This window comes from Harpia harpyja, chromosome 18, assembly GCF_026419915.1.
Source record: "Harpia harpyja isolate bHarHar1 chromosome 18, bHarHar1 primary haplotype, whole genome shotgun sequence".
NCBI lineage: Eukaryota > Metazoa > Chordata > Aves > Accipitriformes > Accipitridae > Harpia > Harpia harpyja.
Window position 1 is genome coordinate 16,845,298 of NC_068957.1, and position 18,068 is coordinate 16,863,365.

An 18,068-nucleotide genomic window follows, 5' to 3' on the forward strand; every position below is an offset into this window, starting at 1 on the left:
CATGCCATAAATACAGTATCGTGTACAGTTTGCTCAGATCCTTTAATCCAACTTCACCTATAAAACGGTTTCCAGCAGCTACTCCTGTGACTTCTGGAATTGGGCCCCAGGTAAAATCCCACATCCCTGGCCCAAGGATGCTGTTTGGCCTTGAAACACAATTTAAAGTCTCTTGTTAATGGGCTACCCTTGAATTTCGGTGCTAGTGTGGGACTCCCTCCCCCAACCCTCCCTGCGGGGGATGCTTCTCCCGAGTGGAGCTGGTGTCTCCAAGCAGCCAAGGCTCAGCCCTTCCCACAGCTCTGAGGAAAGCATCCCTTGCAAGCCCCCGTCCCCTTCCCACAGAGAAAGTGAACCAGAGGAAAGCTGGCAACAAAAACTCATGAGTAACCATTCAGGAAGGATCCCATCCTTCCACAACATCCACTACTTAGAAAAGTTTCAGGGTTTTTTTGGTTTAGAAACAATTCAGACATTTAATTGTGCCATCAGACAAGGCAGGAGTCATTTATAGAAAAAAGCTGTAAGTGGCCTTGACACACAAATGGAGTCAATTAACCTGCAAGGAGAAGTCAGGGGAACAGGCTGATGAAAAAGAAAGTTATATAATTTGTCCTGGGCTCCGTCTGCCTTTTTTCAAAGTCAACAGCTTGTCCTACTAAGAGTGATGGGGAGGAGCAGTGTCTGCACAGCCTCCTGCAGTGTGCCTCCTCGCTGAACCGCTCCTGCCCCTGAGCGGCTCTAGCAGACCTGCAGCCCCCAAAATACTTATTTTTAAACTCCTAATTTTCCCTGAGTCAGATTCTTGAACTCCTTTGGGAAAACGGCCAGTGATCCCTCCCATGCCGCGCTCCCCTCCCTCGTGTTGGCATCAAACCCCTCGCGTTGCACCATCTGGGCTCACCCATCACCTCGGTGTCCCGTGTCACAGCAGCCTGGGTGCCGAGGCCAGACCACCACTCAGACGTTAGCCGAGTTAAGCTGCTCACATCTTCAGGGGCTTCCTGATGTCATCTTCTGCTGCCCACGAGATGAGCGATGCTGCAGCCCGGCCTGGCCACGCTCCCTGGCTCGGGGCCTCCGGCTAGATCCAACATATGATGTTGAGACCAGCCAGTAAAAGCTAAAGCTTTTCGGGAGCAAGTGGCGATCTCAAGCGGGTCTAAGGGTAAAAGCCCACTTTTACGGCAATGCTGTTGGCATGCACGTGGCGACCAAGGTGGCAACGCTGCTGAGCAATTTTCTTACCTCTAAATTTACGCAACATTACAGAAGGGACAAACAAACTCGGCAAGAAGCAATTCTCTCTTGCAGAAGTCTAGACCAAGCTTAGCCGTGGCTGCTCCGCACCGCAGCGAGAGGCATCCCCAGCCGGCGCCGGCCGGAGGCATGAGCCTGGCAAAGCAGCCCAGGGATGAGTTGGGCACTTGGAGGAGAGCTGGGGAATCCAGGCCGCTGCCAAAGGGAGCTTACTGTTGAATTATTGCACTGGGACGTTCAAAACGGTATCTGACACAAATGCTGAAAGAGAAAAATTAATACACACATCACTGTGCTACAAAAGCTGCAGGCCTTTGAATGATAGTCAATTTATTCTTCATGGTTATCTTCAAATGCACAGCTCTGATCTCCTCTCTAATCACATCACAGATAGGGTCAGAAAGGAAGCATGGAAAAATACAAACCAAGCATACCACATCATATGTGTCTCAGAAGGTCTAAGGCACAAGAGAAACCAAAAGGCAGCATCTGGAAAGTTTTACTTTTTATTCTTCTAAAATACAAATGTCTTTCTTGTGTTAGTAACTTTAATATGATAGGCCAAATGCATCCGATAAAAAGGAGGCACTGGCTACAGAATTCAAAATACTGAAGGTATTTTCTGGAAAGAAATTTATTCTTTTGTTCTACACTTTAGATATAACATTGAATCAAATTCATTAGTTATTATTTTTACATCAGAACCTTTGAAGTTTGGGACTAATAAACTGGAACTTGAAAAGTTTTTAAAGTAAACTCCTATTAATGTGTAGATATGGATCCATAAAAAACATAACCAAGAATTTTATACACTTTATTAAAAGATCAAAAAATAAACAATAACAATATAGAAGTAACATACTAAAATGAGTAGCATTATGCACATTTCTAAAGCACGTACAAGCACTACAGCAATATAACGTGGCAAAAAGAAAAATAAATTCAAAGCGTACACCCTGTTGGTAGCAGTTGAGGGAATGAACTATCATGTTACGGAACTGAAATATTGCATTAGCCTATGCCTGTCTGGATCCGATGATATTTTAATTTCTTACAATTCCACAGGGCTAACTGTAATTGTTTGTATATATTTTCTAAACTATACCATTAAATTGATATCTAATGTTTCCCTTACTTTGTTTTACCAGAAATGCCTACGAAAAGAAGAATGTGCTTCAAAGATCTACTTTACACAGTACAGTATAAATGTTTTTATATATTTAAATTAAAAATTGACAATTTAGGAGAACATTCTCTCTTTGATTTTAGTGATTGCCTAAAATACAATTCTCTATAAAAAAAAATAGTGATCTGTTGTCAGGTGATACAATAAAGAGTGTGGGGAGTCTTGGTTCATTTTCATGATTTAAAATAAAAATATAATTAAAACAAAGCTAATTGGAAAGAAAAAAAAAATCCCATAATCCAATCTAAGAATGGTCTTATCATCCCCTCATCTGCTAGGATACAAAAGCCATGGCAACAAAATCATTTGGCTTCCACCACTATCAAATAGCATCTGTGTACAGTAATAAAGAACTGGAACCTTGTAATTCGGTGTCAGGTAATTCTCTCTGTTGTGTGTTTGGAAAAATAACTTCATTTTATTTAACAGTTGTGTTATTTTTGCATGTTTAAATATCGCATTTGAGAGGCATATATTTTTGATGATAGAGGATGTCAGTAAAGATCACTAGCAAAGATTTTAGCAGCGTTGTCACGATCATGCTCATACCCCAAAGAAAAGAATTTTGACCAGCTACGATTCATTTCACATAGTGCAAAGTATTTTTCTCTCATAATCCTAGAAATGAGAAAAAGCTCGATTATAGAAATCGATTATGGCAAAGGGAAGCCTTAATAGCATGGTGGCTGATTATTTTATATTAAAATTTAGGTTATTAGAACACCCATGAAGAGAGGCAACATCTGATTTTTCCCTGTCTTAAAGACACTGGGACCGCACGATGCTACGGCTCCAATTCAGCAAACCACCCACTTAAACAAACCCCTGGTGCAAAGCAGGCTGGCTGGGCACTCGCTGGCATCGTGAGGCATCGGAAACCTCCGAGATGCCAGCAGCAGCGGCCGAAGAGCAGGTCTTGCGCTTGGCAGTGACACCTCACCCCCAACCCTGGAATGGGAGGAAAGGGAGACGGTGACATCGGGTGCCACCACCCACCGGTTCCGCTCTGCGGTGCTCAACTCATTGCTTGAGTCGGGACCAGCCTCACGGCAAAACCAGCGACCTTTCTGAAGCAAGTCTGGGGCTTGGGTTTTGCAAACAAAAAAATACTTGTTCCAATCAAAAGTAAATGGGTCAACACAGGTGCTTCAGCTTCTCCAAAATCCCCCCTGTACTGCAGAGCCCCGGCAGTACCACCAACACAGTGGAAAGGGAACCAAGAGGCTGCTCGGCGGGCTGGGGAACCACGGCCGTGCTCTCCTTCGGTGGCAATTCAATGGGGCTTAACCCCAGCCGGGAGCGCCAAGCTGGCCACGCTGCCACGCTCAGCCTCCACCTCCCTGCCCCAACATCCACCCGGCAGTGCCGTCGGAGCAGGCAGCACCAGGCAGCACTGCCACGTGGTTCTCTCAGATGAACACCACGGCTGTCGTACAGCAGAGGAAAATGGCCCAAGACAATCCAAAACCTCCCCTGTCCATCCACTCATCCGTCCCTTCCATTTTGTTACCTTGCCCCAAAAGGGTGAAAAAAACAAAAACCAAAACCGCAAAACCAAAAAAACCAGTAAGTTGTGATATTTCAAATTCCCTGTGGGATTTAAAACACTCGCTGCAGTGACAGTCACCTCTAACAGATAAACACTTCCAGCTAGAAATAGGATTAGGTGCTAGGAAAAATGTGTGTATGCCGCCACGGACCTATCGGTCCTAATAGGATTCACCGAGAACAGAACCTATCAGAAACATGACCTAGGGTGTGTTTGAAAATGTAGGCCGATTAAAAAAGAAAAAAAAGTAATTCAAATCTTTGCTAGTGACCTTACTAGTTAATTACACACTGTTTCCCATTTCTCTGTGCTGCAGGTTGGAGCTGACCTGTTATCAGTCTGCTGTATAATAAGCTATGGCAAACTACAAAGCTTTTACAACAGCAAAGCAACATCATGCTTTCAGATAAGTTTTATAGCAAAAAACTCCTCCTTTTCAAAGCCTTAGTAATACCTATCTCTTTTACAAACTTTTCCTGTATTATTACAGACTTTTTATATTCAAAATAAGTTCCAAGGATTTCTTTCGTGGACTATGTACATAAGTGCAAAAAAGGTGTGTCTCACACATTCGTACACTAACTGAATCAGTTTAACTGCAGCATATTTGTATCTTCAACACTGTTACGGGGTCATTCCACAATATTTTTTTTTCTTCTGTACAGTTTTTGCTAATATAAATTAGTATTAAAATAGTTATATGCTTAATTATTTAGCCCTGATCGTAACGTAATTGCGTGAGTGCTCAATTTCTGGAGAAAAGAAAATTGCAGGCAGAGCTACAGTACTGAAACGGATTAATTCTGAATTCCCACTGTGTGAATGAATGTGAAATGAAAGCAAGACCGGTTACTACGTCGTAAATACAGGCTGTCGTGTTTTTGAAGTGAAAATACTGTGGAATAACCCTTGCCACACAACAATTTCTACAAGCTATAAAACCTGACTCTAAATCCATGTGTTGTAAACTTCTTGACTGAAAAAGTGACCTTAAAGACACAAATTCAGCGTTCACATGGGACTTTGGGATTTTAAAAATATTCAATCATATCTTTATCTGACAGTATCGAACTGTACCTTTAACAAGCTCATACTGTTACACATCACTTTTAATTTACATGTGAAAATTTCACAAATAATGTATACAAAGGTAGCCATGTTGTAGTTTTGTTGCCATAGCAACAACAACTTAATATAATTAGTTAACAATGAATCTATCATTGTAGGAGTTACATACAAAGTTAATTTTGTTCTTAAACTGTAAACTATACAAACTAGTTATGGACTGTATTCTATACCTTACCATGCTTCAGTGTTGGTTTAGAATATAACTAAATGGGCTGAATACATGTATTAAAAATTTTAAACTTTCTCTAACTCTCCTTCAAAATTAAATTCATTAGTTACTAAAGATATCAAAAAAAGCAATAATGAAAACGTTAAAAACTAATGGTAGAGAAATGAAAATATATGACATGAACTAATGCGTTGTAGCCTAGTAACAATGTGTTGTAGCTCTATTTACATTTGGATTAGGCTATCAACTATTTTTTTTTTTTTTTAAAAGTTATTACAGTCTTTAACATACAGTATATACTCTAAGGCCTTCAACAGGCACATGGTAAAATCAGGTCAATATCAAACTAAATCCATTCAACAGGAATGGGAAATTAGATTTTCCTCATAAATTTCACCTTTTTCAATTTTCATGTCTGTGAAATGTACAAGGGATAAACAAAACGAGGACTCCAGTTTCTCAATCATTGTGTACCCGCGTGTCCTAGAGCTACTCGACCGCGCCAGCCGGCAGCCCGCGAGGCGGAGAAGACGTCTCGCCAGGCACACGCGTATCCTCCTCTGGCCAGCTGCACCCACGAGACACATACCCATCTCCATCGCCGCCTCGACGGTGGTGGCCCAGCTCCGGCGGGACGTCCGCCGCCACCGGCACGCCGGGAGGACCCCACCGCGGGACCCCGGAGCGCCGGCGCGGCTGTGGTTGGCGGCCAGCCTGGCGGTGCCGCCGTTCGGGAACACTCCGAGCGTGGTGCGAGACGGCAAGGATGGATGGCAGGGAGGAAAAGCGCTTCGGAGTGCTCGGGAAGGGGGCCGGCGCAGGCTGGCCAGGGAGGTAACGGTTTCTAGAACATCGCGATGCAAAAATACAGTCAAAAATCATCAGCTAGAAATTTCCAACTAAAAAACACGGCTGATTGTGAAATCATGTTCCAAATTACTAAAAACACTGTATTTAACAAAAATAATCTTAATAGTTTTATGAATCCATTTTATTTTAAATCCCTCTTTTATTGTCTGCTTATGTTACAGTTTAGTAGTAGTACTTTTTATTGAAACTACTAACAACCTTTTTTCGTGAAAATGATCAATCTCAGCTTTCATTTTCCCTCTGCATGACCCGTTTTATCCAAGTTTCAGCATTTCTTGCATATTGTTTGCATAAGGCTGAGAGAAATGGACAAAGAGAAATAACTTTGGATAAATAAAAAATATAGGTTCATGGAAAGTGGGAAGCTTATAAAAATGTCACTAAAATTATATCGATTTAAACAAACTTACATACATCTCTTGTCAAATAAAGGATGATATTCATGCTTTTATGACATTTGTTTAGAGTCACTAACTAGCTCGGTGACTTTGTAATAGTCTATTTAGGAAATTTATAGTCTGGCGACTTTTTTTTTTTCTTTTCTTTCTTGAACAAAGAAAATTAGAGCAAGTCATTGCACAACTAGTTTAAATAGTGCTACCTCAAAATGGCATTTTTGCCGAGATTGTTTTGAATTTGGTGAAGTTTAGTGCTTCAAGCTTTTCTTTCTTTAAACTCATTTACAAATTAACTCTAAATTTGCCAGCAATATAAAAACTGTTGTGGCACCTAATATAACTACCCTGAACATCCCTCATTGGACCTCTTTAATAAAAAATAATCCTTAAATGCTTTTTTTTTTTCAGTGCTTTAAATGTGACATGAAAACAGCTGTATTCTAGGTTTACATTCTATGCACATCTATGCCAGATGTTTAAGTCGATAAATAAAAGAGGAGGTTACATCAAAGTGTCAAGATATACAAAAATCCATTTAGCACTGAAAAAATTCCAACCTCCTTGAACTCATAAAGCCATACAAGCTTGAATGCATCCTTTCTGGCTTAAGATCAGCTCTGTTCTTTGTTGAGGCACTGGCACAGGTTGTGCAAAACCCATTTTTGATACACAAATAATTTCAAACAGGAAGTACTCAAATCCACTTTTTCCACTAACAATGTTATGGTTTTGGGAAACAGAAACTCAGTGGTGAAAAGAACAGGTATGCGGTCACCAATATAAATGAGAGTCACTGATTTCAGGCAATGCTGCTGCTTGTGAACGCTGATGGCTGGGGAACATCTATGGACACAAGTGACTGTTAAAGCACAGGGTTCATAAGGGGGGTGGGGATGTTTCTTCCCCTCTCTCAGGGTTTGGTTCAAAGCCTGCTGAAATGAATGGAGAGATTCCTTCTGGCTCAAGGCCTTTTTGAGCTGGGCTCTTCAAAGGTTCTTCCTATGAATGAGTCTCCACAGGCAGATGGTCAGAGCCTGTTCTGGGGTGCATCAGCTGTGCCCTAGATGCCCCTCCATCACTTGTGGTCCGTGGAGATACACATCTAGTAAACTGTCTGCGCTCACACCAGAGGAGAAGGGGCAAGGAAAGTCTCTAACCAAGGCCAAGGAGCTTGGAAAAGAAAAGAAAACCTGGTTGCCAGAATTTGGCACCCTACAGAACCATCGTGAGCTCGGGGTGGCTGGCCCTCCGGACGCTGGGCGCTGGCCTCTTGCTTGGTTTCAGTAACGATTCTCTTTCTCCTTGTATGGAGTTCGTGGATTTACAGTAGCAAATCCATCTCTTCCATAATGCCAGTGATACTGTAGAGCTATGGCCGGGATGAATTTGGCTGTATCCTCAACCAAAATGCATTCTGCAGCCAGATTGTTCAGCAACGCAGCATAACGACAGGCTGGGGCTGTCCAGGGTGCACGGGCCGGAAATCGTTTCATTCATGCATATGTAAAGGAGGTATTGAGAACTAGCCCTTGTTGTGCGGCAAACATTGCTCTTGATCAAATAGAAGGTACCAAAATAAATCCACTGATCTATAGGAGCTCCATTGAGATGAATGTTTATATACAGTAGAAAGCTTATGCTGAGCTTTCTCCTGCTTTGTTACTGTTGTGTTTGCTTTAAAGGGCCAGAGATCATGGGGCAAAAAAGTCACCCACTTATGGAAAATGGTGATTAAATAATAGGTACACGCTGACAAAATTTCAAGAAAAGCCACATAAGATTTCAGGCCAAAATGTTTCAGCACGTTTAGCGGAGACAAGCCCCTGGGCATGGTATGACCCAGCTTGGGCTAAGTTGTGGTTATGGGCCCACTCCAGCTAACGGTTGGCATTTGCTCCTCTCCAACGCAATGAGTCTTTGCCCAGCTGAAGCTGTCTCACTTCACCATCTAATTTTTTTTTTTTGACTGCACCACGAGAACAGCAAGAGAGATTGTGCGCCGTTTGCAGCTGAGAATGCACTTCAATGGACAACAGAACTGCAGAAATCCCTTGATGCTTACCACTGTCTGAGCAAATTGTTCCTGTCCCCTTACTGAGCCTGGGCTTTTGTGTTTTTTTTTTTTCCCAAAAGTTTCCAGAATCAGCTCATTGTATTGAAAGAAATACCCTGAACTGGACTAAAATGACAGCTGTCCTTTCATACCACTTGTACTAAAAATTTGGAGTCTATCTGAAGGCAAATTTTAAATGATAAAAGGAGCATTTAACACAAGCAACTTTAGCTGACATTAACAGCAAAATCCAGCAAAGGGCAGAACATTCCTGTGTCGTGTTTTTCAAGCACATAATTCCTGTTTCCCACAATAACATTTTTAGTAAAAAACAAAAACCCATAAAACCTACAGTATATGAAAACTTAAGACATAACAATAATGAAAAAACGGTATTGAGTATACTTGATAATGATGTACACTTTAAAACAAATCAATAGACTATGATGTAAACAAAACAGTAAGATAACACTTTAAAAACAAGACAAACATTTATCCATCGATAGTATACAGTAAACCAACAGTCCGCTGTGCAGATGCACTTATCAGGATGGTAGTCATAAAATGATTAAGTGTGTTAAAGTAATGTGTTATAAAAGTCTATTATAATTTTCTACTTGTATATCTCATATAACAGAGAGCTGTTTGTTAATTGTTTCTATAGTGCTTTTTTTTTTTTTTTTTTTTTGACATTCCCATTGATCAGTTTTTGGTTAACATGTAGGCTGCAACAGGCTTACTGTAGAGGTGGTAGAGAATGATAGAGGGAAGAGGGGATATATACAGAAAGGCCATGCGCAGCTTCCCACCAAGAAGTCCTGGTGCTCCATAATTTTACTGTTCAGAATTTCAACATGGTCTGCTGCAGGGGAAAGAAAAAACAACAAAGAAAGAGTGAGAAGTTAGAGAGAGAGAGAGATCTATATTGTAATAAAAGTCATTCTAATAAGATACATTTACATCCTCACTGCATTGCCCAAGAGGTTGCCATTAGTATGTTGCACAGAGAAAACATTTTATTCCCTTAATTTTCTGATGTAGGGTGAAATTGCTAATAACACACTTGGCATCCTCTTTAATCTGCACTTAGGGCTTTCCATTTCCAGTGTGCTTCACACACATACTGACAAGACAATTGGTGAAAGAGGGAGGTGGGCGAATAACAGTCTTATTTTTGGACAGAATGGCAGGTAGAGAGTGACTAAGGAGAGGGCCAAAGGAATCCCTGACCCCTGTTAGCTCCGGTTTCCGTTAGAGAGAGCCACAGTCACATTAAAATCTAAGGAGCCACGAGCCAAAGGCAAATAGGGCCCAGAGACAAAACACAGACACAGAAACCCTGTGCTCAGGAGACCCTCTTCTGGGAGCAAACTGCCTCTCTTGAGATGTACTCATGAAGACGCCCTCCTGAAGGACCCAACTCTTGTCTCCTGCAGAGCTAGACTAGCCAGCCTGGCTACCAGGACCTCACCAACTATGGAGGAAAAGAAAAACATCCGCCAGAGCAGCAAGAATTTCAATTACCCAACTCCCACTCAGGGCAGCTTTGGGAATTGCCCCTCAGCACTGCAGAGTGCCAACCAAGGTCCTTGTCTGGCAAAACACTTGAGCACATGCATAATTTCACATGCTCGGGTGGTAGTGTGAAACGATGTGTCCTCAGGAGATTTGCTTGCCTTTAGTTTATGCACGGAGATGGTGGGTAACAACCCAGGAATAGGATCAAAACACGCAGGCTGCTGCAGGAAAATGGTTGCTGGTGGGTCTGTGAGCACTGGGGATGCTGGGGGACATAGCCCTGTTCTACCAGCCTCCAAAGGTGGTTTATGTCCCCCAGCTGCAAGGTGTTAAGAGGACAAGTGCTTCTGGCAGAGCGATGGCTTATGCACGTGCTCACACTGCCCTCATGAAGAACAGGCTCCTTCTCTGACCCAGACCTTCTCCATGCCCAGTAGCCTGATCCCCAAGAAATCCCATCAAATTCAATACATTAACGCTACTTCTTTCAAGCAAAGGTTTTTCATGGTCCTTAACAGCACCGCTGATGCTTTTCTCAACAGACTGTGCCATGCTCCCTACTTAGTAAAGAAATATATCCCATGGAAGTTCCTCACCTAGTCTGAAATCACTAACTATTGGCAGTGTGAGTTTAAGCACACAGACACACACACACGTAAAAGTGAAAAGAATTCAGAAAAAAGAAGTTTCCTGAAATAAATGCTGAAAACAATCTCAAAGAGTTAAAAAATGAGGCTCTTCCAATGCAAATGATCTCCTTATGGGGTGGAACAGGTTATTTTGCATGTGTTATGGAAATGGATTAACATGTCAGGTGTCATGTCTGTCTGTCTGTTCTTTGGGAGAGCAGTACACTGTGTAACGCAGAACATTTTCGCTAATGGGGATAGCTTGGTGTTCACCCCTACATGGACAAGGGTCCATGGCCACAGTTCGTGGGTCATTTGTACATACGGTACTTTATTAACGTCAGCAGAGATAAGGGCCACCATCAAGATGAGTAACTTCTGTCGATCGCTAAAGACATCATTAGAGAATTGCTTGCCAAATTAATTTCCAGCATTTAAGTACTCGCCTGTAACACGTGACCTAAGGAAGAAACGAGTTGCATATCTGTGTATACTAAATGGCCTGCATTGGGAAAAACTGGTGACCTCTTGTTGAAGCGAACTGCTCTTTAGTCTCTTGGGGTAAAAAAATACAGTGATGAACTGAAACCCTCAAGGGATTTTCTCTCATGAACATCAGCTAACACTCACAAATAAAAGCAATGGAAAAATGACACCACTGCTACAGCTGTGAAATAATAGTTTGTAAATCAAAGAAAAGGACAAACTCCTCCATCATTCCCACTCAGAGAAACCTAGCAGCCTAGGGAAGCCCAGGATCTGTAGGCGGGGTGAAGGATATGTTGCTTGTGGCATTCATCCTGGTCTTAAACACATACAAGGACCTCTTGAAGAAACCCACCATAAGCCAGGCCCCCACTGCAGCTGAACAGCAGGTCTCTGCTCAGACCAAGCCAGCCTTGCAGATGCACAGCAGCTGATGATGACCCAGTCCTGCTTACCCCAGGAAAGGAAATATGCCACTAACAGCAAAAGAGAAGTTACACCTTTTCAGCTGACTCATTACCAGAGCAGTCTTTGCCATCAATAGTGCAAACCCCTGAGGCATCTGCAGGCAGCTGGGAGCTGTGCAAAGCAACAGTAATCTGTAAACACAGCCATCAGACTCAGGGGGATGTAAGAAGGGAGGCCACGAACACCGTAAAACAGGTATTTTAGACACAAGGAAACATTGCTTGTTATAAACCATAGGACTGGTCCGTATCTGTGCTGCAGCTGCTGAATTTCTGTTGAGTTGGCAGAGCGTGAAGCCACTGGGGTCCTGCAGGCTCGGTCCCTCTGCCCGAGCCAGCCCTCCTTTTGGGGGATGCACTGCCCTTGTACAAAGCAGTCCACCGTAAAGAGAAATACCAAAAAGGAACTTACTGTTCTATCGGGAACTTCTACATCTGTGAAACAAACATGCTGCTACTCAGTTCATCTACTGATAACTGGGATATCTACAGCAAAAAAAACAAAGAACACAATACATTAAAACATTGTCTTGAGATTGTGTTGCTCATTCTGTCTTCAGTATCAGGTTAGTAAGTACATCAGTGTCTTATAAAACAGGATCCATTCCCAAGATGTCTTTATTTTGCCACACATTAAGTACAACGTAGCTGCATCACTACTGATGCCTCGTGGAGTATGTGGTGATTGTACTGGGATTTTAACTCCATAGACTACAAGTAAGACAGATATGCCCTGAAACTATCTGGCTGAAACAGGACTCATACAGCCACAGAGCAACACTGCACAGGAATTTCTGCTTTCTTCTCATGACCAATACGAGTATGAGTAAGACCTGCTCTACCTGAAAATAACAACAAAGCACAGAAAAAGACTAGCAATCCCTACTGCGAGCAGTAAAACACTGCCTAGGACTTATGCAGGCAAATATTCTACTGAAAACCTCGTGACTTCACACTAGCAAAAGACTAGAGGATGCCCCCTGAGATATTACTGACAGTCAGCATGGCTAACAGCCTCCTAAAGAACAAAGTGACACCCCGTTTTCTTTGCAATAGCTCTAAACCTGAGAGCATGACAAATAAAAATGCTAAAATTAGTATTGGGGGAAAAATAAAAAAAAGTGTTTGAAATGTCTCTGGTCTGACTGGGAAAAGTTGTGGCACACCAAATTATCAGGAAGCATCACTAGGACAGGTTGTGCATATACAGTTCAGGTCTGGTGCGGAAGCAGCCATCACAACTCAGTATCTTCAGAGGAAAGTTTTGGAGAGAATTATGGCTCGGCAGACATGCATGAAATCCTGTACACTTATGGCAGTGCTACAACGGCACGTACTGCACATCCAGAGTCATTTCTGTAGGGATGGGTGACGTTACTGGCATAAATAAGCTTCAGACTTCATAGCCTCGCCCCTGATTTTTGGGGGTTTGGTTGGTGGTTGGGGGTTTTTTTTGGTTTTTTGGTTGTTTTTAGAGTCCAATCTTGCAGTGTGGGGAGGCTGCTTTGTGTTTTCACTTCCACTTTCCAGCCAGGAGAGGACATGCCAAAATACCACGGGGAAGGATGCTTGGGGTGGTATTTCTGCTTGAGACTGAAAGCAGAAGTGCTGCAGGTCTTGTGTGACAGTATGGTTGGGAGTTTCACAGCCCATTTTTCCAGGACCCACGGAGGGTGTTGTTTTTTGGAAAAGCGCCTGCACCCCTGCCAATCGCCCATCCCTACGCTCCGGCCGGGCTCGCCGCCCATCCCGCACATGGCAGGACCGGCCGGTGCCCCCTCACCGATCCCCGGACACGCACACGTACACGCACACGCGCGCGCACACACGCACACGCTGCCTCTGCGCGCCCGAGCCTACGCCAAGCCGAGCGGGTCGGGAAGGCGCTCGGCCCCGCGCAGGATCCGGCCCTCGCCCGGTCCTCGAGATCTGAACACGTGAAAGAAAGCCATTGAAAGGGCCAAACCTGATTGGCGGTAGCTGTTGCAGCGAAGGGGACGCTGGTGGCAGGAGTTGTTGCTGCAGACACAGTGGTGGGCGTAGCACCGTGCATCATGGGCACTTTCGGAAGGGAACCATGGAAGCGACATACGGGAGGGTGGAGCGTATATTTTTTTTTTTGGTTTTTTTTTTTTAATGTAACCATGGCAACATGTGGTGGATTTGGGGGCGTGGCAGGAATCACAGCAACAAGCCATGTGACATCATCATGAAGGACACATCGGGGCGCAGCATGCAATCACAGTGCAAAGCAAGACAGCGTTGGGAAAAAAAATAAACAAGAGAGAAGGGGAAAAGCCAATTACAATTATAATTAAGGAAAAAACCAAAACATTCTCAACACTTAGTACATTTATAAGCAGAACAATGATGTATTAGACTCCGAGGGCCAAATTTCCGAAGGGGGGAGAGGGTGGGTGTGCTAGCAAAAGCCCACGTCAGCTCGCACCCGTGGGGAGTTAGACGCAGCCAGTGCACGTTCCTTTGGGTGGGGACATTTTGGCAAGCGCACCCTCCCACCCGCCTGGGAAAGCTTGTCCCCTTCCCTCCCCACCCCGTCCCCGCCAGCAACCAGAGGTACATGATGCACTTTGCAGCGGCTGCCGCAGCCCTTTCACTGGGTTTTCTTGCCTCTCTAGCAGGTACGATGTTTCGGCATGGGACAGAGCTGGAGGCACAGCATACGAGCGGCTGGCAGCCTGAGCTCTCTCCGTACAAATTCAGCGTGCTTCCTTTCCACCCTAATTCTAGAGGATCTGGCACAATTCCCCTCTTGCGGGGGGGTGGGGGGATGGAGAGGGGAGGGGGCCAAGAGGGAAAAATACACAAATGCATCTGAACAGCTACAATTTGCAGAAAGAGCATCCGAAAGAACACGGCAGCAGGGAGCTCGGCAGCCTCCTAAAGCTGCATGTCCTGCAGAGCACGGTGCTGGAGGGGATGCTCCTGGGCGCACATGGGCATCCCCCAAACCCGGGGGGGTTTGCGGGGCTGGGGAGCCTGTGAGAAGGCCCGGCCGTCCCTGCAAACATGCGGCAGGGAAGCAGGCTTGCCTTCCCCTCCACCCCAGCAGACACGGCCGGCCCCAGCGGGGAGCGTGCATGCCTCCGGGCTGGGCACGCTCCAGCCACAGGACGTTGGAGCAAGTGGGTTGGGGTTTCCTTCAGGCAGAGGTGTGTTTGAAGGGCTCAGCTCCCCGTCATGCAAGCGGTGTGTCCTCCCTGCACTATAGGGATGGGGAGGTTCGAGAGCAGAGTGCTTAGCCATTCCTGCCAAAGCTTTCAGACCTGCTCCTCGAAAGCCTTGCACCCTCCCCAGGGCTCCTGCTCCCACCTTCCTCCCTCTGGCTGAAGCCGGCATACACCTGGATGTTGATAGTCTTGTATAACCTTGGTTGGAGGATGAAAGCTCAGCTTTCACCCACCCTGCTGTGCCCAGCAGCTGTCGGCAGAGGGGAAGGTGCCTCAAAGACCTGCACAGGTTCCCAGTGAGACCCAGATGCTGAGCCTGAACATACTGGACCCCTGCAGCAGCAACGAGCATGTACTCAGCCCTGTCGCCTCACTGTATCCCATGTGCACCAGCAGCAGTACCTCCCTACAGCCCCTTGTACCTGCACAGCTGACACTTCACTAAAGTGATGAATCTTCAGCCAGTCCATGGTCTAAGCCCTGCTTCTCTTGCTGTACAAGCAGCGCCCTGCTCTGGCAGAGGGGCTGACCCCAGATGTGTTCCTCCTTAGCGCCTTTATTAAACCAGTCTCCTAAAATGTCCTCAGAAGGACAACCGAAAATCCAAGCTGTAATCCACCTGATGCCTGATACAAAAAAATAAACCAACAGGATCCTACCATTGCTATTTCCTTTTGTTGGATAACTTAAATGGATTGTAAAGACATTTAAGTGACAAATTTTTGTCTCTGCAGCGGAACTAAATAGGGGTGGAAACACATCACCTTGGATTCTCTTATTAGTCACACGAAACACTGCACTGCACAGAAATTAGAAGGGATACAACCATTTAAGCCTCAAAGAAGACAGCAGATAGACAGTCACACCACTCAGCCACCCAGGTTCTCACTGATGCATACTAACTTGCTGTCTCTTTCAGATTAGGAAAAGTTGAGAAGTTTGTGTAGAAAAACCTACCAACGCTTGCAGTGGGTGTCATGCACAGAACTGACCCTGCACACCATGCATTGAAGCGTGGAAAGATGAACAAAAGGGATATTTCATTAGTGAAGCTTCAGTGTTAGAAATCACTTTAACTAAAAAGCAGGTATTCTCTTTGCAGCATTCAGTATTTAAGCACATGCAAACAGATTCTGCATATTGGTACATAAATAGTTTAAACTCAGTTTTAAGAGATCATAGCAAACCAAATTAATTCTTGAATTCTTGGGTAGTAGAGAATGTATTTCTTCTACCACCCTGATATTAAATTATATGATCTATCCTAGAAATCAGGGTTGTTCTGGTATTGGGTTATGTTGATTTCTTTCTGATCATGTCAGCAGAAAACAAATTGCCCTTAGAGGAACGTCACACTCATGTTAAAACCGACTTTCCAAAAGCAATTTACTCCTGCAAGCAGGGACCAGGATTCAAAGTCTCTAGTTTAAGCTGAAAGAGGCAGTTTTTTCTGGGCTTGAAACAATTGTAGTGATGATGCCATTTTCAATAGACATCCTGACTTTCCCCCCCATGGCAACCCACAATGCTGATCTCTCAATAACTGAACAGAAGAAACTAAGAAAAGCAACAGCTCGCTTCCCCTCCCCACGGTGTGAGCTGCTACGTGCCACTTCTCTGCTTCGCTTTCCAGACAACTGCAAAGGCTGAGACCAGATCTGTAGTCTGATGCATAAGGGAAAACAGGGATGCATAACGTAAATTCATCAGAGATCCGTCCCCTGACTGGAAATTTGCTGCTCTGACCAGCATTAATGTCCTCAGATGAGAGCAGGTGCCAGCAAATAGACCTGTTACGCATCAGCCGTGCACATAATTTCATTGCCATGAGACAGGGCACAACAGCACAATGAGAGTGCTGGGTAAAAGCTAATTTATGGTGCTCGCATCAGAAATACGTGTCCTTATGTCAACTTTGGCAACTGCGACCTCAAGGAAGAGGAGCGTGTAGCTAGCTGGGAGACTTGGCATTCTCAAAGGTGTCAGTGTTTCCTGAAGAAGTATTTCGGTTGGCACATTAACAGAGTTGTGGTAAGGTCAGCTCAGCCGATCCCCTCCAAGAGCACTTTGCAGAGCAGAAGGCTACTACTCGAGTCCCTCCCTCTGTCTCTCCGTACAAGACTCCACTTCCCTGGAAGAACATCTTGGTGGCTGCTGAGTTCTGAGTGCCTCCAAGTGCTCTCATAACAGAAACGCCACACAAGTACAGGGTTTAGGTCCCAGCTCTCTGGACCCATGCTCACACCTGAGGCAGTTTGGTCTCAGTATAGGACTGTCTCTAAAGCTTTTCCCCTGACCCCAAGGAACGGCAAGGCCAAGGTCCAGGCTCACTGTGTGTTCACCTTGAGGGGCCAGCCCAGAGAAACACTTTGTATGTTTTCATAAATATCATCTGGCAAGTGAATACAGCATTAAACATTAAAAACATTGGGCATTTGTTTTCTTACGATGCTCTGCAATGATAATAACGATACTAAAAAAACAACCTATCAGCTCTGGAATATTCCTAATTCAGCCACTTATAATACTTACTACTCTAAGCAGGTTTTGTTTTTCATTTGGCTGCAGGAATAGAGGTTAATTGGCTAGTCAGCAGTCACTTCTGCCACATCAATATTTCGAGTCCTATATGAATTACTGAACTGCATCTTTCAATTTTACTCCGAGACCTTAAAGGTACAATAAAAGCTGGGAGTTAAATTGCTTTTAAAAAGCTTAGGCTATCGTACTAGTCAAAAGACAAGCAAGAGGGAAATATATGCCTTTTTTAAAGAGGATTATGTAATTTGTATTTACTAAAGACAAACCATTCCCTCCATAAATATCATGGCTGCTGGAATATGTAGGTCACTGAGATAGAAGCTCAGAAAGATACCTGCAGCTTCAAGCGAGCAGGCATAGAGGTCCACAAGACATTTTAACATGAGTCTGTGAGAGTGCTATGTAAGAGTCAAAGAATTAATTTGGGATTAACCAGTTGAACCATAAGGAGGAGAAACAGAAAGTATGAATTCAAGAAACATGCAGACATTTTTCTTAGTTCGACTGCTTAAAAAAACCCCAAACCAAACAAAAAAGGCTAAGAAGGGATCTTTACAAGTGAAAAGCTCTGAATTGTAGTAGGTGAAGGAAAAAAAGTCAAACAACAAACGTTAACTTTTCAT

General features: G+C 44.1%; 1 protein-coding gene across 16 annotated transcripts in view; it reads right to left on the minus strand.

Moving 5' to 3' along the window:
- Window positions 1–1,750: 1,750 nt before the first annotated feature.
- MBNL3 (muscleblind like splicing regulator 3) overlaps window positions 1,751–18,068 on the minus strand; it is a 97,672-nt gene continuing 81,354 nt past the window's right edge. For 13 of the 16 annotated variants that reach the window (XM_052813997.1, XM_052814008.1, XM_052814001.1 and 10 more), the window contains 4 exons: window positions 15,862–15,897; window positions 13,680–13,774; window positions 12,126–12,199; window positions 1,751–9,475 (listed from right to left, as the gene is read on the minus strand). In XM_052813997.1, coding sequence (XP_052669957.1) covers window positions 12,143–12,199; window positions 13,680–13,774; window positions 15,862–15,897 — 188 coding nt within the window. In that variant the 3' untranslated portion in view covers window positions 1,751–9,475; window positions 12,126–12,142. The remainder of the gene's footprint in view (window positions 9,476–12,125; window positions 12,200–13,679; window positions 13,775–15,861; window positions 15,898–18,068) is intronic. The other 3 variants (XR_008239201.1, XM_052814002.1, XR_008239202.1) reach the window with 3 other exon arrangements.